At 45.1% G+C, this 24,815-nt stretch overlaps 1 protein-coding gene and 1 pseudogene across 2 annotated transcripts in view; both read right to left on the bottom strand.

Moving 5' to 3' along the window:
• Nucleotides 1-7,907, bottom strand: part of DRAM1 (DNA damage regulated autophagy modulator 1) — a 43,827-nt gene extending 35,920 nt beyond the window's left edge. Inside the window, exon 1 of one of the 2 annotated variants that reach the window (XM_032299343.1) lies at nt 7,345-7,907. In XM_032299343.1, coding sequence (XP_032155234.1) covers nt 7,345-7,475 — 131 coding nt within the window. In that variant the 5' untranslated portion in view covers nt 7,476-7,907. The remainder of the gene's footprint in view (nt 1-7,344) is intronic. The other variant, XM_032299352.1, reaches the window with a different exon arrangement.
• Nucleotides 7,908-24,154: 16,247 nt separating this feature from the next.
• Nucleotides 24,155-24,210, bottom strand: LOC116527889 (annotated as a pseudogene).
• Between the last annotated feature and the right edge of the window lie 605 nt (nt 24,211-24,815).

Genomic DNA, 24,815 nt, shown 5'->3' with positions numbered 1-24,815 from the left:
ACAAACTATAACAGGGTAAGTATGACTGTGCTTGAGAATGTGGTGTGGTCTTGGGCAAATGTTTTTGTTTTTGAGACAGGGTGTCGCTCTGTCACTCAAGCTGTAGTGCAGCAGTGTGATCATAGATCACTGCAGCCTCAGACTCCAGGCTCAAGTGATCCTCCCGCCTCAGCCTCCAGAGTAGGTGGGACTATAGGTGCATCCCTCCACGCCCAGCTAATTTTTTGTATTTATTGTAGAGATAGGGTTTCATCATGTTGCCTAAGGCTGGTCTCAAACTCCTGGACTCAAGCAATCAGCCCACCTCAGCCTCCCCAAAGTGCTGGGATTACAGGCATGAGGCACCGCACCCGAGTGCCAATCTAAGCTAACTTTTTGAGGTTAGCTTTTATTTGTCCTTCCTTTTGATATGCTTTTGTTAATGGTTTCAGAATAAGAAATATCACTTTATGCTATTCTCACTTATTATAGCTCATGGCTGTTGGTCCCATGTTTTTAATTTAATTTTCTGATGGGAAACCCATTTATTTGGCTAAAATACAAAACGAAAAGGTATGTCTTTTAATCATCCTTTTTCCCCATCTGCTAATGTCTCACTGACCTTGACCTACTCCTCCCTCCAGCACACACAGATAAACCACTTTTGTTAGTTTCTTTATGCAAGCTAATGCAAATATATATTATTTTTCTCCTCTTTTTTCTCAACTAATGAGAGTGCATGATATTCTGCATCTTGCTTTTTCCCATGTAACAATGTGTCCTGGAGATTTTCCATATCAGTTTATTGACTTCAAAAGAATCTGGGCCAGGTGCAGTGGCTCACACCTGTAATCCCAGTACTTTGGGAGGCTAAGGCGGGTATCACCTGAGGTCAGGAGTTCGAGACCAGCCTGACCAACATGGAGAAACTCTACTAAAAATGCAAAATTGGGCCGGCATGGCGGCGCATGCCTATAATCCCAGCTACTCTGGAGGCTAAGGCATGAGAATTGCTTGAACCCGGGAGGTGGAGGTTGCAGTGAGCCAATATAGTGCCATTGCACTCCAGCTTGGGCAACAAGAGTGAAACTCCGTCTCCAAAATAAAAAACAAAACAAAATCTGCTATGTATAGAGAGCTTTTTCACTTGAGGTGTTCTTTAATAACTAAACCGTGTTTATTTTGGCAATCCTCTACCGATGGTCATTTGTAGTTTCCAGTCTTTTGTTATTCAAAGCAATGCGCTGAGTAACTTTGTAGATATGCCTTTCTTCCCATGGGCATGTATACCTACAGGATAAATTTCCAAAAAAAAAAGGCTGTTCCATCAAATGATGGGTGGGTGGGTGTGTGTGTGTGTGTGTGTGTGAGTGTTTATCTGTCATTTTCATAGATATTACACAAGTGCCCACTACGGAAACTGAAATCAATTCACTTTCCTGTAAGCAATGTATGAGAGAGACTGTTTCCCCATATTCTCACCAGTACTACTATCAAACATTTAGGTTTCTGCTAACCCAGTAAATGACAACTGGCATCAGTGAGTTTAAATTTGAATGTTTATTCCTATTCAAAAAGTTGACCATTTGCCAACTTATCCAATATGCTGAAGAATAACAATGTGACAAGGAGAAAGTATCTGATAAAGACGCAGATTCTAAATGTCATACTGGGGAGAGGTCCTCCTTATGGTTGTGGCTCTTATTTAAAGTGTTCAACTGTGCTAAAAACATTAGACCATCGGTTTGGCTGAGCAATGTTAGAATGTAAAAGGAAGCTCACTGACCAGCCACCAAACTCAATGGCCAGGTCAAGCTTTTCCTTAAGGGATCTGCCCTGTCCTGGGGTAAAAAGTGAATATCCAAGAAATATTCAGTCAGTAAATATGGAGGGCTTTCCTGGATCTTACAATCCTGTGAAGGGAGACAGAAAATAAACATAATAAATAAATAAAATCACATGATTTGTTAGATGGTGATAGGTCCTATGGTGAATAATAAGACTGGATATAGGGGACCAGTAGAGGTCAGGTGCAATTTTTAAAAAGGGCGATCAGAGGCTGGGTGCAGTGGCTCATGCCTATAATCCCAGCACTTTGGGAGGCCCAGGCAGGCGGATCACCTGAGATCAGGAGTCTGAGACCAGCCTGACCAAAATGGAAAAACCCCATCTCTACTAAAAATACAAGATTAGGCCGAGCGTGGTGGCTCACGCCTGTAATCCAAGCACTTTGGAGGCCAAGGCGGGCGGATCACCTCAGGTCGGGAGTTCAAGACCAGCCTGACCAACATGGTGAAACCCCGTATTAAAAAAATAATAAAAAATAAAAATACAAAATTAGCCAGGCTTGGTGGTCAATGACTGTAATCTCAGGTACTCGGGAGGCTGAGGCAGGAGAATTGCTTGAACCCAGAGGGCAGAGGTTGTGGTGAGCCGAAATCACACCATTGCACCCGGCCCAGGGAACAAGAGTGACACTCCATCTCAAAAAAAAATTTTTTTAATAAAAAATAGGCTGGGCATGGTGGCTCACACCTGGAATCCCAGCAGTTTGGGAGGCTGAGGCGGGCAGACCACAAGGTTACAAGTTTAAGACCAGCCTGGCCAACATAGTGAAACCCCACCTCTACTAAAAATACAAAAAAGGAATCGGGTGTGGTGGTGGGTGCCTGCAATCCCAGCTACTTGGGAGGCTGAGGCAGGAGAATCACTTGAACCCAAAAGGCGGAGGTTGCAGTGAGCCAAGATCACGCCACTGCACTCTAGCCTGGGCAACAGTGGGAGACTCTGTCTCAAAAAATAAAAATAAATAAATAAAAAATAAAGAGTGATCAGGGCAGGTCTCATCACGGTAATAACATTTAAACAAAGGAGGTAAGTGAAAAAGTCTGCAGGATGGTAACATTTGAACAAAGCAGGTAAGTGAAAAATAGCAGCAGGAAGAACACCTGGGAGAGGGAACAGCCACTGCAAAGGTCTTGAGAAGGAGGGGTGCTTGATGTGTTTAAGGCACAGGAAGGCCACTGTGGCTGAAGGGAAGAACAAAGAAAAGGGGTAGAGGAGAGGAGGAGGTGATGAGCTAAGAGATAAGGCCAGCCTGGCATGCGGGTGCACACTTTTAATCCCAAGTACTCAGGAGGCTGAGGTGAGGGGATTGCTTGAGTTCTGGAGTTCAAGACCAGCCTGGACAACATAGCAAGATCCCATCTCAGAAAAAAAAAAAAAAAAAAAAAAAAAAACAGAAAAGGTTGAATATTTCAGGGCCAGTGGGTGAATACAGTTACTTCCATCACTTCTCTCTGTTTGGTTCTTTTATTTTGTTGAGAAAGAGTCTCACTCAGTCACCTAGGCTGGAGTGCAGTGGCACAATGTCAGTTCACTACAACCTCTGCCTCCCAGGTTCAAGTGATTCTCATGCCTCAGCCTCCCAAGTAGTTGGGATCACAGGCATGCACCACCATGCCCAGCTAATTTTTTGTGTTTTTAGTAAAAACCACGCCCAGCCTTCTTCTCTCTGTGTGGTTCTTATCCACATCCTGCTGCTGCATCAAGGACTTGTTTTCTAGGAGGAGGCAGAGGCCATCCAGTACACCAGCTGCTCAGGTAAGCAGAGAGCAAACAATCCAAAAGACCCAGGCACAAGGGAGCAATCAATATATGCGTCTGTGTGTGTTGGTTGAGAACTCCCGGCAATAAGAGAGCAATTCCATGCCTTTTTCTCCTGTCATTCTGCTTTTCCTGAAGCTTCCTTGTTAAATTTTAAGCCCCTTCCTTGTAGTGACTGTGGTTTGAGCATCTCACAAATGGTTCACCTTGTCAGTTTATTTCCCCATTTCTGAATATCTCCCATTTCAACTTCACCTTGGGGTGATGTTAACACAACTACATCAGACACCTCCATGAACATTCAAAACCTGCCTTTGACAGCCTGGCCAATGCATGTCACATATTATCTGTCCTCAACTTTCAGATCCAGGACAAACATGGCTACCGTTCTCTCAATAAGAAGCACTGCAGGTGGCCAGGCACGGTGGCTCACACCTGTAATCCCAGCACTTTGGGAGGTTGAAGCGGGTGGATCACCTGAGGTCAGGAGTTCAAGACCAGCCTGACCAACATGGTGAAACCCTGTCTCTACTAAAAAGACAAAAAATTAGCCAGGCATGGTGGCTCATGCCTGTAATCCCAGCTACTCAGGAGGCTGAGACAGGCGAATCACTTGAACCTGGGAAGCGGAGGCTGAAGTGGGTCAAGATAGTGCCACTGCACTCCAGCCTGGGCAACAAGAGTGAAACTCCATCTCTAAAAAAAAAAAAAAATGTGGGCTGGGTGTAGTGGCTCATGTTTGTAATCCCAGCACTTTGGGAGGCTAAGGCAGGTGGATTATCTGAGGTCAGGAGTTTGAGACCAGCCTGGCCAACACGGTGAAATCCCATCTCTACTAAAACAAAAAAAGGGGCCGGGCACGGTGGCTCACACCTGTAATCCTAGCACTTTGAGAGGTCGAGGAGGGCGGATCATGAGATCAGGAGTTCGAGACCAGCCTGGCCAACATGGTGAAACTTTGTCTCTACTAAAAATACAAAAATTAGCCAGGCATGGTGGCACATGCCTGCTGTCTGAAGCAGAAGAATCACATGAACCCCGGAGTCAGAGGTTGCAGTGAGCTGAGATCACACCACTGAACTCCAGCCTGGGCGGCAGAGCAAGATCTGTCTCCAAAAAAATACAAAAACACAAAAAAGGCCAGGTGCAGTGGCTCACGCCTGTCTCCCAGCACTTTGGGAGGTCGAGGCAGGTGGATCACGAGATCAGGAGTTTGAGACCAGCCTGACCAACATGGTGAAACTTTGTCCTACTAAAAATACAAAAATTAGCCTGGTGTGGTGGCACGCGCCTGTAATCCCAGCTACTCAGGAGGCTGAGGTGGGAGAATCGCTTGAACCCAAAAGGCAGAGGTTGTAGTGAGCTGAGATTGTGCTACTACTCTCGAGTCTGGATGAGACTCTATCTCAAAAAAAAAAAAAAAAAAAAATTAACTGGGTGTGGTGGCGGATGCCTGTAATCCTAGCTACTTGGGAGACTAAGGTAGGAGAGTTGCTTGAACCCAGGAGGAGGAGGTTGCAGTGAGCTGAGATCACACCATTGCACTCCAGCCTGGGCAACAGAGCGAGACTCTGTCAGGAAGAAAAGAAGAAGAAGAAGAGGGAGGAGGAGGAGGAGGAGGAGGAGGAGAAACAGTAGCAGCATTTCAGGACACAGCAAGATGCCATCTCTACAAATACAAAAAAAATAAAATAAAAATTAGCTGGGCATGGTGATGTATGCCTATCTCCAGCTATTCAGGAGGCTGAGGTAGGAGGATCAACTGAGCCCAGGAGGTTGAGGGTGCAGTGAGCTGGATCCCACCACTGCATTCCAGACTGGGCAACAGGGTGAGACTTTGTCTGGAAAAAAAAAAAAAAGCAGGCCGGGCGCGGTGGCTCAAGCCTGTAATCCCAGCACTTTGGGAGGCCGAGGCGGGTGGATCACGAGGTCAAGAGATCGAGACCATCCTGGTCAACATGGTGAAACCCCGTCTCTACTAAAACTACAAAAAATTAGCTGGGCATGGTGGCACGTGCCTGTAATCCCAGCTACTCAGGAGGCTGAGGCAGGAGAATTGCCTGAACCCAGGAGGCGGAGGTTGCGGTGAGCCGAGATTGCGCCATTGCACTCCAGCCTGGGTAACAAGAGCGAAACTCTGTCTCAAAAAAAAAAAAAAAAAAGCAGCACTGCAGGTAAACAGCTCTTTACTTTTACACGAGTCTAGAAGGATCTATTCTGCTTCTGAAGCAAGATGATGGCGCTTAGGCCTGAAATATGTCATGAGAAACCAAGCCCACATTTCTTCCAAGCATAATACCAGATGCGAGGGCTAGGCGTAGCGGCTCACACCTGTAATCCCAACACTTTGACACCAAAGCAGGAGGATTGCTTGAGCCCAGGAGATTAAGACCAGCCTGAGCAATACAGTGAAACCTTGTCTCTACTGAAAATTTTTTAAAATAATAAAAAAATGGAAAAAAAACCCAAAAGGCCAGATGGGAAAGTCTCCTCAATACACAGAACATCTTCTTTCATAGGCAAAACCACCACCATTACTGAAAATTTGCTTCTGTGCAGTATCTTACCTATTGCTCCCTTCCTTGCATCTTTTAATTGCTAGTCCCGCTGGGAACAGTGGCTCACACTTGTAATCCCAGCAGTTTGGGAAGCCAAGGCAGGAGGATCATTTGATGTCAGGAGTTGGAGACCAGCCTGACCAACATAATAAAACTCTGTCTTTATTAAAAATACACCCTCACCCCCCACCAAAAAAAAAAAAAAAAAAAAAAAAAAAAAAAAACGACAAAACCACAGAACATTGTTCACCAGACAGAATGGCTGCAGGGAAGAAGACGCCCTACATTTTCTATCATAGGAGTAACAAAACTTGGGTGTCACCAACCTTATCATCTGTTCACCAACCAATGCAGATCCAGAGGGGTCACAGTACTTAGATAAGGATGGATGGTTCTAACGTGTAACGAATCCTGCCGCTATAAGAAAGGCACTGAGCTGGAACCCACATGAGGAAGATCAGGCCATTGTCCCTGGCATTGAAGTGCCTCTATGGAAAGGTAGAGGCCAAGGCACGGGAAAAGTGAATGGGTAAAATAACACAAAAAATGTCACAAGTTGTTGACAAGTTGAGGGCTTTGGGGTCACAGTGCCCAGAGGCGTCTGGTGCAGCTCCAGAGAATTTAACCCAGGAACCCGGAGGCGGCACAGTGCTGCTTTCCCACACGGCTGGGTGTGAATTCCGCTCCTACCATTAACTAGAGTGACCTCAGTGTCACGTTGATTTTATTTCATCAACTTTACACCACCGTTCCCTTGCAGGAAAAATGAGCCTAAACAACCACTTCAAGAGCTGTGGGGATGCAGAAGCGAAAACAGTGCTGTTTAGCATATACCTGGATCTACCTGTTGTCCAATAAATGTCATCCGTCAGCACTAATCTTGTTTCAACATCGCCAAAGAACGTCCTGCTGAGATTCTGTCCCATACACACCCCGACTGAAAGCTCTACGGTCTATCCCGAATCCCTCCTGGTGCCACCCTGTTCCGTGCTCCAGGTACAGGCAGAGGTGCTCAGCGCCGCACCCGCTGCCTCCCTAGACACCCCAGGCTGCCAGGAGCACCTCTCCTCCTGCTCACACCTCGGCCTGACCGCAGGACGCCCCCAGCTGGTCCGGACGCCTTTCCTCCCCATCTGCAGCGCTCCCTGTGGCGCCTGCGCCTGCCTGCTCCCGGAGCCCTGGCGCCCACCCTGCCCCTCACCTGATGTAGGGGAGGAAGGGGTTGACGTGCCCGGAGAGCACGGCCACCACGTAGGAGATGATGAAGGCGGCTGACGACCAGGTCACCAAGAGGAAGGGGACGAAAGCCATTCCCCTGAGGAAGCACAGCATCGCGCCGCCGCCGCCGCCGAGAGAGCGCTACGCTCAGCGGGGCCGGGCGCCGGGTTGCTCCGGGCTGCCTGTAGGCGGCGGCCGGGCGCGGACGGTCACGGGCGGCGGGACAGGAAGGCTCCGCGACGGGCGGGGCAGGCCCAGCGCGGGAGGGAGGAGAAGCGCGAAGAGCGGAGCGAGGCGGCGGGCGGCGGGCGGCGGGCGGCGAGGCTGCCGGGCCAGGGTGGGTGGGGCGCGGGCGGCCCGGGCTTGTTGCGAAACGAGTGAAGTCACAAAGCTGCCGGGCCGGGTCGGAGGCGCGCAGCGACCTCCCCGGGGACGCGACGCTGGAGCCGCCGGAGGGGACGCGGGGGTCGGGTTTCTTTCGCTTTTGGTTTGGACACTCGGCTGGGGCCGGGTTGGGCGCAGGGGTGCGGGGTGGGGTCACTGGCGGGGACTTCCCACCCCTGCCTGACCGCGCTGGCTCTTGCGCAACTCCAGAGAAAAGGATTTATGTCTCGCAACCTCTCCTTCCCAGGGAGTTTCCAGAGTGCCGGGTCTCGCACCCCGAGGGCGCCCCCTCTGAGGTCCAGCCACCAGCTTGTCGCGGCGGAGTGAGTGGCCACCGCGTGGTGACACCCACGCCATCCAGTCTTCGCCGCTGCTGCGGGGGTCGGGCAGAAGTGTTCAGTGACGTTCGCCAGGCCACGGGGCGCAGATGTGGCTCCCACCTCGATGGTGAACCCCGAAAACCCAGACGGTGGGAATGGGTGGAGTGGGGGTAGGCGGATGGGGTCCCGGGCAGGCGGGTGGGACTGCGCTCCCACGGAGCCAGGAGGGCCATTGTGCTGCTTTCCAGCAGAGCGCAGCTACAGAGTATTTGCTGGAAATAAGATTTCCAAGGCCGGACACCGTGAATGCCATCACATTGGGAGGCATCCAAAAGCCATCACTCCTGGAATGCCATCACTTTGGAAGGCCCCTGGAGGATCGCTTAGGTCCAAGAACTAGAGATCAGCCTGAGTAACATAGCGAAACCCCACTTTAAAAAAAAAAAAAAAAAAAAAAAATTAACAGCGGGTTCCAGTTACTCAAGAGGCTGAGTTGGGAGGATAAGTAGAGCCTTGAGGGTGGAGGCTGCAGTGAGCCTTGATCACATCACTTCACTCCTGCCTGGGTAACAGAGCAGGACCTTGTCTCAAAGAAACAAACAAAATTCCCTTTCTCCCCTCAGGTTTCTGGAGTAGCCCAGACTTGGAGCCTTGACTTAAGATGATTAATGATGACTTAATACATTTCAAGCCCTGTGAAAGGGATTTGTGTTCTGGAGGCGCTTATATGCACAGGATTTTGGTAGTTTAGGGAGTCTGAGCCCAACATATGTGGCCAAAGTTTTTGGGTCATTGGTGACCAAAGGTAGGTTTCTTTCGGCCACATAAACATTTCATGGTGCCAGGCTAGGCTACAAAGATGAAATAGCAATAGTACCCTCAGGACCAGGACATTGATAGATAAAAATAATAAAATTAGTCCAGGGGCAATGATTCACGCCAGTAATCTCAGCACTTTGGGAGACTGAGGTGGGTAGATCACCTGAGGTCAGGAATTCGAGACCAGCCTGGCCAACATGGTGAAACTCCGTCTCTACTAAATATACAAAAAATTAGGTGCAGTGGTTGGCATCTGTAATCCCAGCTACTCAGGGGGCTGAAGCAGGAGAATCACTTGAACCCGGAAGATGGAGGTTTTCTCAGTGAGCTGAGATCGCAACACTACACTCCAGCTTGGGGACAGAGCAAGAGTCTGTCTCAAAATAAATAAAAACAAAATAACAAAATTGGCTGGATGTGGTGGCTCACACCTGTAATCTCAGCACTTTGGGAGGCCGAGGCAGACAGATCACAAGGTCAGGAGTTCGAGACCAGCCTGGACAAGATGGTGAAACCCATTTCTACTAAAATACAAAAATTAGCCAGGCGTGGTGATGAGTGCCTGTTGTCCCAGCTACTCAGGGAGCTGAGGCAGGAGAATTGCTTGAACCTGGGAATCAGAGGTTGCAGTGAGCCAAGATCATGCCACTGCACTCCAGCCTGGGCAACAGAGTGAGACTCTCTCAAAAAAAAAAAAAATTATGTGGTATATTAAATGGAAAAGAGAGGATTTTAAAAAGCAAAGCAGAGACATGCCCAGAGCTGAGGGCCAGGGGCCCGGACACAGATGAAGGACCAGGGAGGTTTTCTGACAGATGACGTCAGAGTTTTCAAAAGGAAATAATTATTAACCAGGCAAAGAAAAATGAGCTTAGCATTCCAGGCCCAGAAAACAACAGGAGGAAATGCATAGACAGAGCTTGCTTTCCTGGGACTATGAAAGCACTTAAATAAGTTGGAGGCAGCAAATGGAGAGAGGAACGGAGGCCAGTCAACAGAGCCCTGCTGAGAATCTTGGATTATTTTTGGTATTGAGTAAAGAGTAGGAACATGGGCAGGCTAGTATTTCGAGAAATCACTGTGACTGTGGAATGAGTGCCCACTGTACAAAACAAAGCAGAAATTTTAAATTAACGCTTTTTAAAAATCACAAAAACTGGCCAGGCATGGTAGCTCACAGTCCTATAATGCCAGCACTTTGGGAGGCTGATGCCTGGGCAATATAGTGAGACCCACTCCCCATATCTACAAAAAAATTTAAAAATTAGTTGGGCATGGTGGCGCATAACATATGGTTCCAGCTACGGGAGAGGCTTAAGTGGGAGGATCACTTGAGCTGGAGTTTGAGGCTGCAGTGAGCTATGATCACACCACTGAACTGATTGAGACTCTATTTCACCACAGATTGAGACTCTATTTCAAAAATAAATAAATAAAAAATTTTAAATGGCCAGGTGCAATGTAACCCCAGCACTTTGAGAGGTTGAGGCAGGCAGATGACCTGAGATTGGGAAGTCAAGACCAGTGTGGCCAATATGGTGAAGTCCCGTCTCTACTAAAAATACAAAAAATAGTTGGGCATGGTGGTACACATCTGTAATCCCAGCTACTCGGGAGGCTAAGGCATGAGAATCACTTGAATCTGGGAGGCAGATATTGCAGGGAGCTGAGATTTCACCACTGCACTCCAGCCTGGGCAATACAGCGAGAACCTCTCAAAAAATAATACTTAAATAAAATTTTAAAATAAAAAATAAAAATCACAAAAGCTAGCAACCATAGTTTCATTGTAATCTCTAGCTAGGTTTGTGCGTTCTGAGAATTACTCTATTCCTTCCCTTTTTTCCTTTCCTGCTCTACCACTGATTCATCAGATTTAAAAAAAAACTTCCTAAGCAGAGGAATTATAACATCAAAGGGAATTCGCCTTACCCTTCTATTTCCTTAATTAAGCAATTCAATTGGCTAATCACTTTTAACACAAATATAAGAGTTGTCTAACTATAGAGATAAGAATTTGTTGCTTAAGATGAGTATGTATACAAATATATTTAAAATAAATATACTATAAATGTAAAAGTTCTGGAATTTTTTTTCTTTCTTTTTTTTTTTTTTTTGAGATAGAGTCTCACTCTGTCACCCAGGCTGGCGTGGCGTAGTGCAATGTTGGCTCACTGCAAACTCTGCCTCCTGGGTTCAAGTAATTCTTGTGCCTCAGCCTCCCAAATAGCTGGGACTACAGGAATGTGCCACCATGCCCAGCTAACTTTTTTGTTTTGTTTTGTTTTCAGATGGAGTCTTGCTCCAGTTGTGCAGGCTGGAGTGCAGTAGTGTGATCTCAGCTCACTGCAACCTTCACCTCCCAGATTCAAGATATTCTCCTTCTTTAGCCTTCCGAGTAGCTGGGATTACAGGCGTGTGCACCATGCCCAGCTAATTTTTGTATTTTTAGTAGAGATGGGGTTTCGCCCTGTTGGCCAGGCTGGTCTTGAACTCCTGACCTTAGGTGATTCACCCCCCTTGGCCCCCCAAAGTGCTAGGATTGCAGGTGTGAGCCACCATGCCCAGACAATTTTTGTATTTTTAATAGAGATGGGATTTTGCCATGTGGGCCAATCTGGTCTCAAATTCCTGGTCTCAAATTCCTGGCCTCATGTGATCCGCTCACCTTGGCCTCCCCACATGCTGAGCTTATAGGAGTGAGCCACTGTACCTGGCCAAAAGTTCTAGAATTAAGAAAGAAAGAAAGAGAGCAGGAGAGGAGGGGAGAGGAAGGGAGGGAAGGGGAGGGGGAAAAAAGAAAGAGAGAGAGAGAAAGAAAAGGAAGGAAGGAAGAAGGAAGGAAGGAAGGGAGGGAGGGAGGAAGGAAAGGAAGGAGGGAAAGAAAAAATTAAAATAGGTACAGGCACACCTTGCTTTATCGCAGATTGAAGGTCTGTGGCAACCCTGCCTCAAACAAGTCTATCAGCACTATTTTTCCAATAGCATGTGCCCACTTTCATGTCTCTGTGTCTTAGTTGAATAATTCTCCCAGTATTTCAAATTTATTATTATATCTGTTATGGTGAACTGTGATCAATGATTTTTTTTCTGGTGAAAATATACATGCACACACACATATAGATATATAGATTTAGAACTAACCAGCTGGACTCAGTTTATCTTAAATTTATTAGCAACACCCAAATCTTCCTCATCAGGAGCCAGTGAAACATCTGTGATCTCTCCAGCAAGCTTGACTTGAGTGTTAACCTTGGCCACATGAATGTCTTTTTTTTTTCTTTTCGGTGGGTACAGAGTCTCGCTCTGTTGCCCAGGCTGGAGTGCAGTGGCACTATCTAGGCTCACTGCAATTTCTGCCTCCCGGGTTCAAGCGATTCTACCACCTCAGCCTCTTAACTGAGATTACAGGTGCACACCATCATGCCAGCTAATTTCTGTATTTGTTTTTTTTTTTTAAGTTCAGGCTACAGCTTCCATAGATAATGATTCCTCTGATGGATCTGGGCAAAAGATTCACCTTCTGGAAAGAATTGATCATTCTAGATACCATTAAGAACATTCATGGTTTATGGAGGGAGGTCAAAATGTTAACATTAACAGGTGTTTGAAAGAACTTGATTCCAACCTTCATGGATGGCTTTGAGGGGTTCAAGACTTCAGTGGAGGAAGTAACTCCTCCATTGTGGAAATAGCAAAATAACTAAAATCAGAAGTAGGGCCTCAAGATAGATGTGACTGAATTGCAGCAATCTCATGATACAAGGTAAACAGACAAGGAGTTACTTTTTTTTTTTTTTGAGACGGAGTCTCAATCTGTCACCCAGGCCGGAATGCAGTGGCATGATCTTGGCTCACCACAACCTCCACCTCCTCGGTTCAAGCAATTCTCCTGCCTCAGCTTCCCAAGTAGCTGGGATTACAGGCGCCTGCCACTGCACCCAGCTTATTTTTGTATTTTCAGTAGAGATGGGGGTTTCTCTATGTTGGCCAAGCTGGTCTTGAACTCCTGACCTCAGGTGATCTGCCTGCCTTAGCCTCCCAAAGTGCTGGGATTACAGGCATGAACCACCGTGCCTGGACAAGCTGGAGTTACTTCTTTATGGGTGAACAAGAAAGTGGTTTCTTGAGGTGGAGTCTACTCCTGAAGATGCTGTTAACATTGTAGAAATGACAACAAAGGATTCAGAATATTTCATAAACTTAATTGATAAAGAAGCAGTAGAATTTGAGAGGATTAACTGCTATTTCCCGCACAGCTGGCTCTATGTGAACTACTTTTTCCTACTGCAATCCACTGTCTTGATAAATCAGCTCTGTCTAGGCAGTGGGCAAGGTGAATCCATTGGGCAGTTACACCACTGCACTCCAGCCTGGGTGACAGAGTAAGACCCTGTCTCTTAAAAAAAGAAAAATAAATTGTCATGTTTCTTATAAAAACAAAAATGCACAGTTCAGCAGCTTAGTCACTTGTCATTACTCAATTTTTTACATCAGATAAAAGAATATAAAAATAAAAGCAAAAAACCAAAGATAGACACATGGGACTTATACTGTAAAGCTGCACAGCAAAAGAAATAATCAACAGAGTAAATGAACAATTTGTAGAATGGGAGAAAATATTTGCAAACTGTGCATCTAACAAAAACTAGTATCCAAAACCTTCAAGGAACTCAAACAACAACAAAGAAATGCATTAAAAGTGGGCAAAGGACAGGAATAGACGTTTTGCAAAACAAGGCATACTAATGGTCAACAAGCATAAGAAAAAATGTTCAACATCACTAATCATCAGAGTAATGCAAATTAAAACCACAATGAGATATCATCTTAAACTAGTCAGAATAGCTATTATTAAAAAGTCAAAAAATAGCAGGCATTGGCAAAGATGCAAAGAAAAGGGAATGCCTACACACTGTTGGTAAGAATGTAAATTAGTTCTTCTATGGAAAACAGTATGGAAATTTCTCAAAGAACTAACAGTAGATCTACCATTCAATCCAATAATCCCACTACTGGGTATATACCCAAAGGAAAATAAATCATTATATCAAAAATATACCTGTAGGGAGACCTTGTCACTATAAAAATATTTTTGTTAATTTTCTGGGCATAATGGCACCCACCTGCAGTCCCAACTACTAGGGAGGCTGAAGTGGGAGGATCACTTGAGCCCAGGAGGTTGAGGCTGCTGTGAGCTGTGATCCCTCCACTGCACTCCAGCCTGGGCACCTTGTAAAAAAAAAAAAAAAAAAACTGCACTCCATAGCAGAGGTGAAATCAAGGAATCAACCTAATTGTTTATCAATGGGTGAATGGATAATTGGATAAAGAAAACGTGGAATATATACATACAAAGGAATACTTCTCCACCATAATAAAAGAATGAAATTGTGTGTTTTGCAGCAACGTGGATGGAACTGGAGGCCATTATTGTAATGGCTCAACAGGTTCATCTTGTCCATTGCCTAGACAGAGCCAATTTACCAAGACAGGTGGGCCAGGTCCAGTGGCTCACGCCTGCAATCCCAGCACTTTGGGAGGCCAAGGTGGTGGATCACTTGAGGTCAAGAATTCGAGACCAGCCTGGCCAACATGGCAAAAACAAAATACAAAAATTACTAAAAATACAAAAATTATCCAGGAATGATGGTGCATGCCTGTAATCCCAGCTACTTGGGAGACTGAGGCAGGAGAATTGCTTTCACTTGAACCCAGGAGTCGGAGGTTGCAGTGATCCGAGATCACACCACTCCACTCTAGCCTGGGCTACAGAGCCATACTCCATCTCAAAAAACAACAACAACAACAGCAAACCAGGGGAATTGGGCTGGGTGTGTGCTAGCTCATGTCTGTAATCCCAGCACTCTGGGAGGCCAAGGAAGCTCAAGACCAGCCTGGGAAACACAGTGAGAACCTGTCTCTATTTTGTTATTATTTAATTACTAAAAAAAGAAGAAAAAAGGTAATTGCAATAAAGAGTAATGCACCCAGATTTGGCTGTGCACTAGACCAGAGTTTTACTATTTATTACTCAAATCAGTCTCCCAGTCGATTCTGGGATCAGTTGTTTTTTGTTGTTGTTTTGTTTTGTTTTGTTTTGTTTTGTTTTGAGACAGAGTCTCGCTCAGTCGCCAGGCTGGAATGCAATGGTGTGATCTTGGCTCACTGCAACCTCCGCCTCCCAGTTTCAAGCGATTCTCCTGCCTCAGCCTCCAGAGTAGCTGGGACTACAGGCGCACACCACCACACCTGGCTAATTTTTGTGTTTTCGGTAGGGACGTGTTTTCACCATGTTGGCCAGGATGGTCTCAATCTCTTGACCTCATGATCCACCTGCCTCAGCCTCCCAAAGTGCTGAGATTACAGGTTTGAGCCACCATGCCCAGCCAGAGTATTTAAAGATAATTTGGTGGTGGAGGGGGTGGGGACTGTGAATCCAGAGTACTGATTGGCCGGATCAGAGATGAAATCTCCAGGAGTTGAAGGTGTCTTCTTATGCTGAGTCAGTTCCTGGGTGAAGGACACAAGATCAGATAAGCCAGTTTATCAGTCTAGATAATACCAGCTAACCCATCAAGTGCAGTGTCTGCAAAATATCTCAAACACTGATTTTAGGTTTTATAATAGTGATGTTATCCCCAGGAACAATTTGGGGTTCAGAATCCTATAGCCTCAAGCTGCTTGACTCCTAAGCCATAAATTTTTATCTTTTGGCTAATTGCTAGTCATACAAAAGCAGTGTAGTACCCAGAAAAGACGAGAGTTTGTTTTGGGAAAAGGCTGTTATTGTCTTTGTTTCAAACTATAGACAATAAATTCCTCCTGTTCGGCCGATGCCCAGGAATGAACAAGACTAGCTTGAAAGTTAGAAGCAAGATGGGGTTGGTTAGGTCAGATCTTTTTCACATCTCAGTTATAATTTTGTAATGGCAGTTTTATTATCTTAAGTAAAATAACTCAGAAACAGTCAAGTGCCCAATGTTCTCACTTGTAAGGGGAAGCTAAATAATGTGTACACATGAACATAGAGTGGAACAATAGACACTGGAGACTCAAGGGTAGGAGGAAGGGCCTGAGGGATGAAAAATTACTTAATGAGTCCAATGTAACCTACTAGGGTGACGGCTACACTAAAAGCCCAAATTTTACCACTATGCAATATACCCATGTAACAAAATGGCACTTGTACTCCCTAAATTGATTTAAAAAAAAAAATTTAAACACCTAGTAAAACCCTAGCCAAATAAATAAATAATAAAAACTTGCACTTGTACCAGTAATTCCATTTCCCTCACCATGTCTTTATTTATTTGTTTTTTTTCTCTTTTGAGACAGAGTCTCCCTCTGTTGCCCAGGCTGGAGTGCACTGGCATGATCTTAGCTCATTGCAAACTCCACCTCCCAAGTTCAAGTGATTCTCCTGCCTCAGCCTCCCGAGTAGCTGGGACTACAGGGTGCGCCACCACTCCCAGCTAATTTTTGTATTTTTAGTAGAGACTGGGTTTCACCACATTGGCCAGGATGATCTCGATCTCTTGACCTCAGGTGATCTGCCAGCCTCAACCTCCCAAAGTTCTGGGATTACAGGAGTGAGCCAATGCGCCCAGCCTTATGTCTTGTATATGTTTTTATTCACAGGCAGTAAAAACCTCAAGCATCCCCCCACCCGCCCCAAACAAGCTTTGTGTGAGCAACATAGCTGTTTATTCCCCAGTGTGGGTGGACTGAGTCTGAAAAGACAGTCAGGGGAGGGCAAAGGGATAGGAGTTGGTTTTATAGGTTTGGGGTAGGCAGTGGAAAGTTATAGAAGTTATAGGGCAGTTTTTGCAAGCTAGGAGAGGGTGGTAGGGTCTGGAGTCACAAGGTTGACCGAGGTCGGTTACAAAGTCCAATTACCTTATCAGTTAAGGTGGGAATAAGAAACAAGAGAAGAATGTGTCAAGTTAGTTAGGCACTATAAGGGTTGATCATTCTTCCCCTTTTAATGGTCTTCCAGTTACTTCAGACTTTCTGGTTCTAGGAACTCGCCTGGAGTGTCCTTGCAGGTCACAGAGGTTACCAGTCAGTCTGAAAAACCTAACAGACTAAAGCTGGGCATGGCAGCTCATGCCAGGAGTTCAAGACCAACCAGCATGGTGAAAACCCATCTCTACAAAAAGTTAGCCAGGTATGGTGATACACGCCTGTAGTTCCAGCTACTCAGGAGGCTAAGGTGGGAGGATTACCTGAGCCTAGGAGGCAGAGGTTGCAATGAGCTCTGCTCACGCCACTGTATTTCAGCCTAAGTGACAGTGAAACCCTGTCTCAAATAAATAAAAAAAAATGCAAATAAATAAATAAATAGGAATATGGACTAGACTTAGTGATTTGCTTCTGAAGACTTGAGGATGGAAAGGGAAAAAAAAGATCTTTGCAGGAGAAATCTGGTAGACACCAATTTAACAAGCTGATTAAAGTTAACGTTGAAACCAACGTTGCAAAATTATAACTGAGCTGAACTAACCAACTCCATTTTGCTTCCAGCCCCCTCACTGTCCTTGTTCATTCCTGAGCGTAAGCTGAACTAATTTTGAGAGGAACTTACTTTATAGTTTATGATTTCAAACAATGATGTTAATAGCCCTTTTCCAAAACAAATCCCCTTCTTGCCTGGGGTCTAGACCACCTTTGTAGGACTAACAAATTAGCCACAAGATTAGAAATTATGGTTTAGGAATCATGCAGCTGGAGGCTACGAGATCCTGCCCTTCCCTAAACTGTTCCTGATGAAGCAGGATATTTCCCTGATCCCTTTGAGGGACTTGCAACAGGAGTGCTTTAGTTTACTTAGCCCGCCACTTTCAACTCCTTGCAAGAGGAAGCACCTAAGCAAGCGAGGCAGGAATAGGATGTGCACAAGCACTGGAATTCGCTGGCTGCTTCAGCACTAGTGGGATTAAACTCCACTCACTCAGGCCCACTGTGTTCCACCCCTTGCGGGAGGGAGCATGCAGGTGAGTGGGTGCAGGAGCCAGAGTGGGTGCTTTTGGGCACTGGCAGGAGCAAACTTTGTACGAACCCCACAGCAGTGTCAGGCAGGGGTGCCTGCAACTTCTGAAGCCCCAGGGGGTGTGTTACACTGCTCTTTTAGCTCTGCCATCCGTGGGCAGCTTAGGCATTAACAGCTCCGTGGGCCCACTGCCCCTTCATGTAGGCAGCTGCTCTCCACCAGCAAAGGCAAAGAGCCAGTGTGACAGCCTTTTGTATCCACACTTGTGGCTCCTGAGCTGTTGTCCAGAGTCCAGGAGAAATGAGGTCGCACAAACGAATTGAAGGATGGTGATGCAGGGAATTTTATGGCTGATTGAAGTGGCCTTCAGCAGGAAGGGGAGCTGGGACAAGGATGGGGTGGGTAGGTAATCTTCCCCTGAAGTCAGCTGTCTCTGACTGGATTGTTCTTTGAAGTTATGCTGCCAAGCTGTCCCTCTGAAATCAAGCCACTTCCCTTCAATGTCCAGCCATAGTTCCCAGTGTCTAGCTGCTTCTCCTTTCTGCAGGCGAGTCTGGGGTCTTTATAGAGACAGGCTAGCGCAGGGCAGGGCCGTAGGTGGTTTAGGAAAAGGCAACATTCAAACAGGAAAACAGAGATATAAGTTCTCACTTTGAGCTGCAGTCTCAGTCTCAGGCTTTTCAGCTTGCGGGGGGTGGGCTTTACCACAGACCCGCTCCTGTCTGCCTAGAATTTCTCTGCCACCTGCCTCTATCAATGTATCACTAAGATCAGTCCTTGAGCTATTTTGCAGACCCTGCACTTGATGATCAGCTGGAACCACCCAGATCGATAAACTGGCTCATCTGATCTTGTGGACCCCACCCAAAAACTGACTCAGCACAAAAGGACAGCTTCAACCTCCCATGATTTTATCTCTGACCCAACCAATCAGCACTCATTAGCCTTCCCATTCACCAAATTATTCTTTTTTTTTTTTTTTTTGAGGCAGAGTCTTGCTCTGTTGCCCAGCCTGGAGTGCAATGACACAATCTCAGCTCACTGCAACCTCCGACTCCCAGGTTCAAGCAATCCTCCTGCCTCAGCCTCCCGAGTAGCTGGGATTACAGGTGTCTGCCAGCATGTCCAGCTAATTTTTGTATTTTTAGTAGAAACGGGGTTTCACCATATTGACCAGGCTGGTCTCGAACTCCTGACCTTGTGATCTGCACACCTCGGCTTCCCAAAGTGCTGGGATTACAGGCATGAGCAACCGCACCTGGTCCAAATTATTCTTAAAAACTCTGATCCTCAAATGCTCAAGGAGACTGATCTGAGTAATAATAAAACTCCTCCATCTCCCACACAGTTGGCTCTGCGTGAATTACTCTTTCTCTATTGCAATTCCCTGGTCTTAATAAATAAGCTCTGTCTAGGTAGTGGACAAGGTGAAACCACTGAGTGGTCCCAAATTTGGGGCTCATCCAGGATTGCCCTGTGACAACCTGCCTGTGGTTCAATAGCCCCCGCCTCTGGCAATGGATCCAGAGGCCAGTCCAAGGAGTTACCTAGTTCTCTTGGACTGGGGGCTGACTCTGGTACTCTCTACTTGTATATAACTAACTTCCAAAGATATGCTGTTCATTTCTTTGTAGATCATTCACCTGGCAAGCTTTTATTCTTTATTCAGATTATTTTCCTAGAATGTAAGCTCCATGCAGGCAGGAATATCTTTCTCCTTTGTTTACTACTATGTTCCCAGGCTTGGAACTGGGCTTGACATAGGCACTTAATAAACACTTGTGGAATATATTCTTCTCAGCAACAGCCTTCCTCAGGAAGCCTTTCCTAACAGCCCCAAAGTGTGATCTCTGTGTCACTTCTCTTGTATCCTCAACACTGTGAGCAGGAATTGAACCTCATATATTTCTATTTCCAGTGCCAACCAACTCAGAATAAGTGGTTAATACATGTTTATTGAAAACATATGTACAGATGCATTCTTGATAGTAGTCTGACACTATTGCCTAGAGAATCTGGTCCTATGCATTTGTACATACCAGCAGCATAGTAGCACCTCATAAGAGGTTCTGTTAACCCTATGTCATTGAGTATAGACATCAGAAAGAAGAAGCAATGGTTTAAAATTTTTCATCACTCTCAGGGAGAGAGCACCAATGCCCTTTGTGGGAATAACAACTGACTCTGTAAGGATAACCTGATCATTACAAGTTATTACAAGTTTGGGCAATGGCATCAGATACATCTTAAGTTTCATATTTTTTAGCAGATGCTTTCATGCTACCAGAGATGAAAAAAAGCACATTTGAGAAATTTGGGAATTTCCATTATGACAAAGTGAGAAATTCTTGTAAGTTTTAAGAGGTCAGGTTTTTTTTTTTCTCCCTTCCCATTATGAATAGTTTCTAAATTACTTCATGAATATAGGAACTCATCTGAACTGACTTTCTCAGTTGAGCTAATCATAAATCTCTTTCTTTTTCTTTTTTTTTTTTGAGACGAGTTTCACTCCTATTGCCTAGGCTGGAGTGCAATGGCATGATCTTGGCTCATCGCAGCCTCTGCTTCCCAGGTTCAAGCAATTCTCCTGCCTTAGCCTCCCAAGTAGAGTAGGTGGGATTACAGGCACCTGCCACCATGCCCAGAGAATTTTGTATTTTAGTAGAGATGGGATTTCTCCACGTTGGTCAGGCTGGTCTCGAACTCCTGACCTCAGGTGATCCACCCACCTCAGTCTCTCAAAGTGCTGGGATTACTCAGGTGTGAACCACTACACCTGGCCAAATCTCTATTCACTTCAACAATTTTTATAGGGTTTTCCTACAAGGTGCAGTTCACATTTTAGTTGTCATTATCTGCAGACAAACTGAGCATGATACTCCCATTCACAAAGATCTCATTGATTTATCTCTCCATATAGTAAATATATTACAGAAGGAGAAAAATATTTTGACAGTTGTTTTTGTTTGTTTGTTGTTTGAGATGTACTCTCACTCTGTCATCCAACTTGTAGCGCAGTCATACGTCTTGGCTCACTGCAATCTCTGCCTCCCAGGTTCAAGTGGTTCTCCCCCCTCAGACTCCTGAGTAGCTGGAACTACAGGTGCCCACTACAGGTGCCTGGCTAATTTTTGTGTTTTCAGTAGAGTCAGGGTTTCGCCATGTTGCCCAGACTGGTCTCTAACTCTAGACCTCAAATGATTGATTCCCAAAGTGCTGAGATTACAGTCATAAACCACCACACCTGGCCACAGTGGTTTTTCTTCTTCTTCTTTTTTTTTTTTTTTTTTTTTTTTTTTTTTGAGACGGAGTTTTGCTGTTGTTGCCCAGGCTGGAGTACAATGGCATGATCTCGGCTCACCGCAACCTCCACCTCCTGGGTTCAAGCAATTCTCTGGCCTCAGCCTCCCGAGTAGCTGGGACTACAGGCATGTACCATCATGCCCAGCTAATTTTTGTATTTTTAGTAGAGACGAGGTTTCATCTTGTTGACCAGGATGGTCTCGATCCCTTGACCTCGTGATCCACCCGCCTCAGCCTCCCAAAGTGCTGGGATTACAGGCTTGAGCCACCGCGCCCGGCCAGTGGTTTTTCTTCTTATAGTCTGACATGAATTGGACAAGATTTGAAAGTGGCTACGATAATGACAAAAAGTTCAGAAGTAATTGTTTGCTTCCCTACTCGAAGAAAAAGGGAGAGGGAGTCTTTTGAGGGAGGGGTTTCTTTCATAATTCTTTTACTTAATAATTAATATCTTGCCAGGTGCAGTGGCTCATGCCTGTAATCCCAGCACTTTGGGAGGCTGAGGCGGGTGGATCACAAGGTCAGGAGTTCGAGACCAACCTGGCCAATATCCTTAATACAAAATATAAAAATTATTTGGGTGTGGTGGTGCTTGCCTGTAGTCCCAGCTACTCAGGAGGTTGAGGCGAAGAATTGCTTGAATCTGGGAGGCGGAGGTTGCAATGAGCCAATATGCCACTGCACTCCAGCCTGGGCGACAGAGCGAGACGACTCTGTCTAAAAAAAAAAAAAAAAAAAAAAAGAAATACATCTATCTATCTATCTATCTATATGTATATATAGGTATATACACACATAATAATAATATCTTCTTGAGAAACCACCATCCAGGATCCATGATTAATTCATTCAAACATTGATTGAGGATGTACAATTTGTCCTCATACTTTGTGATTAAGGGTATAGAGAGAAAACACTCAGTGCCTGAAATTAAGGTCATGGTGTTCAAATGAACTTGATTTGTCTAGAGGATAATAAGTGGTCCAGTGTGACTGGAACACATGAGGATGAGGTTAGGGAAATTGCTGGTGATGACGTTGTAAAGGGCTTTGTATAACATGCTAAGGAGATTGGATTTTGCCCTGAGAACAGTAAGGAGAGCTCATGAGTAGGGGTGGTGCCATCATCAAGTTTATTTTTTGTGGTAATAACTCCAGCAACCCTTGAGTAGATTGGACTAGAGATAGTATTAGTGACTAACATCAGGAGGGTCCTTTTAAGAAATGCTAAAAACCTAATTTAAGGCAGTAGATTGTGGATGGAGAAAAAGGAATTGCCAGCCAATTGGATGAGCAGAATAAGAGAGATAGAAGAGCTGAAGAAGAAGAGAAATTGGTTCTAGTCGGAAAAGCTCAATGGACTGGGCATGGTGTCTAGTGCCAGTACACCCAACACTTTGGGAGGCTGAGGCAGGCAGATCACTTGAGGCCAGGAGTTTGAGACCAGTCTGGTCAACATTGTGAAACTCTGTCTCCACTAAAAATATAAAAATTAGGCCAGCGTGGTAGTGCACATCTGTGATCTCAGCTACACGGGAGACTGAGGCATGAGAATTGATTGAACCCGGGAGGCGGAGGTTGCAGTGAGCCAAGATGGCACCACTGCACTCCAGCCTAGGTGACAGAGTGAGATTGTCTCCAAAAGAAAAAAAAAAAAGAAGAATAAAGAAAGAAAGAAAATTTTTTTAAAAAGGCTCAGTGAATTTTTTTTATTTTTTGAGACGGAGTCTTGCTCTGTCGCCCAGGCTGGAGTGCAGTGGCAAGATCTCGGCTCACTGCAACCACCACCTTTCAAGTTCAAGTGATTCTCCTGCCTCAGCCTCCTGAGTAGCTGGGACTACAGGCATTTGCCATGACTCCCAGCTAATTTTTTGTATTTTTAGTAGAGACGGGGTTTCACTGTGTTAGCCAGAATGGTTTTGATCTCCTGACCTCATGATCCGCCTGCCTTGGCCTCCCAAAGTGCTGGGATTACAGGCATGAGCCATTGTGCCCAGTGGCTCACTGAATGTTAATCATTAATTGAGCCAGGGAATAGAAGAAGTCTGAAGTATTATGAATTTGGTTTTAGACATCCAACAGTTTGAGGTGTCTGTAGGACACCTGGGTGAAGACAACTGCTAGGTAGTTGAAAATTGACTTGGGAAACATCAGTGGAAAGGGATTGTTATATGTGAGATCACCAAGGAGCAAATGCTGCAGTGAAATCAAGCACAAAGGGGAAAAGAAGAGATTGGTTTGGGCAGATAACCAGTCACTGGCAGTCTCTGTAGGAATTTCAGGAGAGTGGTACAAATAGAAGCTGGATTGCATGGAATTGAAAAGTAAAGCAGTAGGTCCAGATTTCTATTACAAGAAAATAGGTGGAGAAGCACAAGAAGACACAATGGAAAGATACATTTGGGGGTTAGGACAGAATGCTTTCTGAGAGAGAATATGAAGACATAGCAGAAGTAAGTGATGAGCAAGAGGAGGAAGAAGAGGAAGGAATTAATAGCAACAAAAATGTGTTTATTTCTCAGAAAATTTCAAGTTTACCAGTCTCAGCTGTGTAATTCATGTGCCTGTGCTTAGAGCGGATATAACATTCAGGAGTTCTTTCCATTCTGGCCAATTATAATGACCCCAATTCTAAGGGGCTGGAGAATTACATAATAGCACTGTAAAGCATTGCAATTCCAGTGAGAGGTTAACATGTGACTCGATGAATAACTCAGCTTGCTGACACATTTATGGACAATGAGCCCTCTGGTCATTTCAGGAAAAATCATAGATCTACCGAAAAGTTCCTTAGAGGTCATCTGGTCTAATGTCTTGGATTTACGCAAGAGGAAACTGTAAAACTGGAGAGGTAACGTGCATACTCACATGCTATTTAGTGGCAGTCTCCAACATAATGATCATAATCCAGCTTTTATGGTCTCATCCAGGACCTTTGTCCTCACATTTCTTTTCTTTTTTTTTTTAAATATATTTTGCTAATCTTCTCTGTATTGTTCCAATTTTAGTATATGTGCTGCCGAAGCAAGCACTGTCCTCACATTTCTTTGGTTAAATAATTAAAGTAAGAGGCCGGGCACAGTGGCTCACACCTGTAATCCCAGCACTTTGGGAAGCTGAACAGGGCATATCACTTGAAGTCAGGAGTTCAAGACCAGCCTAACCAACGGGTGAAACCCCTAATAAAAATAAAAAAAATTAGTCATGCATGGTGTTGTGTACCTGTAGTCCCAGCTATCAGAAGGTTGAGGCAGGAGAACCACTTGAACCTGGGAGGCAGAGATTGTAGTGAGCTGAGATCATGCCACTACGCTCCAGCCTGGATGACAGAGCAAGACTCCAACTTTATGGGGAAAAAAAAAGAAATAAAATAAGAAAAGCTTTATTTCAGATTGGCTTATCAGCAGACCGAAATCTGAAGCATTAAGTATTCTGATGATTACTTTTTTTTTTTTTATTTTTTATAAGCAGGTCTTCGTGGCAGAATGCATTTAGATTCCTATCAAGTACAGTTTTCTGTGTTTTTGCTCAACTCTCATTATTACATCATCATTAATATGTATTGAGTTCTAATGTTTCATGATCAAAATTTAAACATTATGTGTTAGTTCTCATGCTGCTGTAAGGACATACCTGA

The sequence above is a fragment of the Sapajus apella genome, unplaced genomic scaffold, assembly GCF_009761245.1.
Source record: "Sapajus apella isolate SASKATOON/1434 unplaced genomic scaffold, GSC_monkey_1.0 scaffold2, whole genome shotgun sequence".
In the NCBI taxonomy this organism is placed as follows: Eukaryota; Metazoa; Chordata; class Mammalia; order Primates; family Cebidae; genus Sapajus; species Sapajus apella.
The sequence above is the reverse complement of the archived record's forward strand: the minus strand, read 5'-3'. Positions and strand labels throughout refer to the sequence as shown.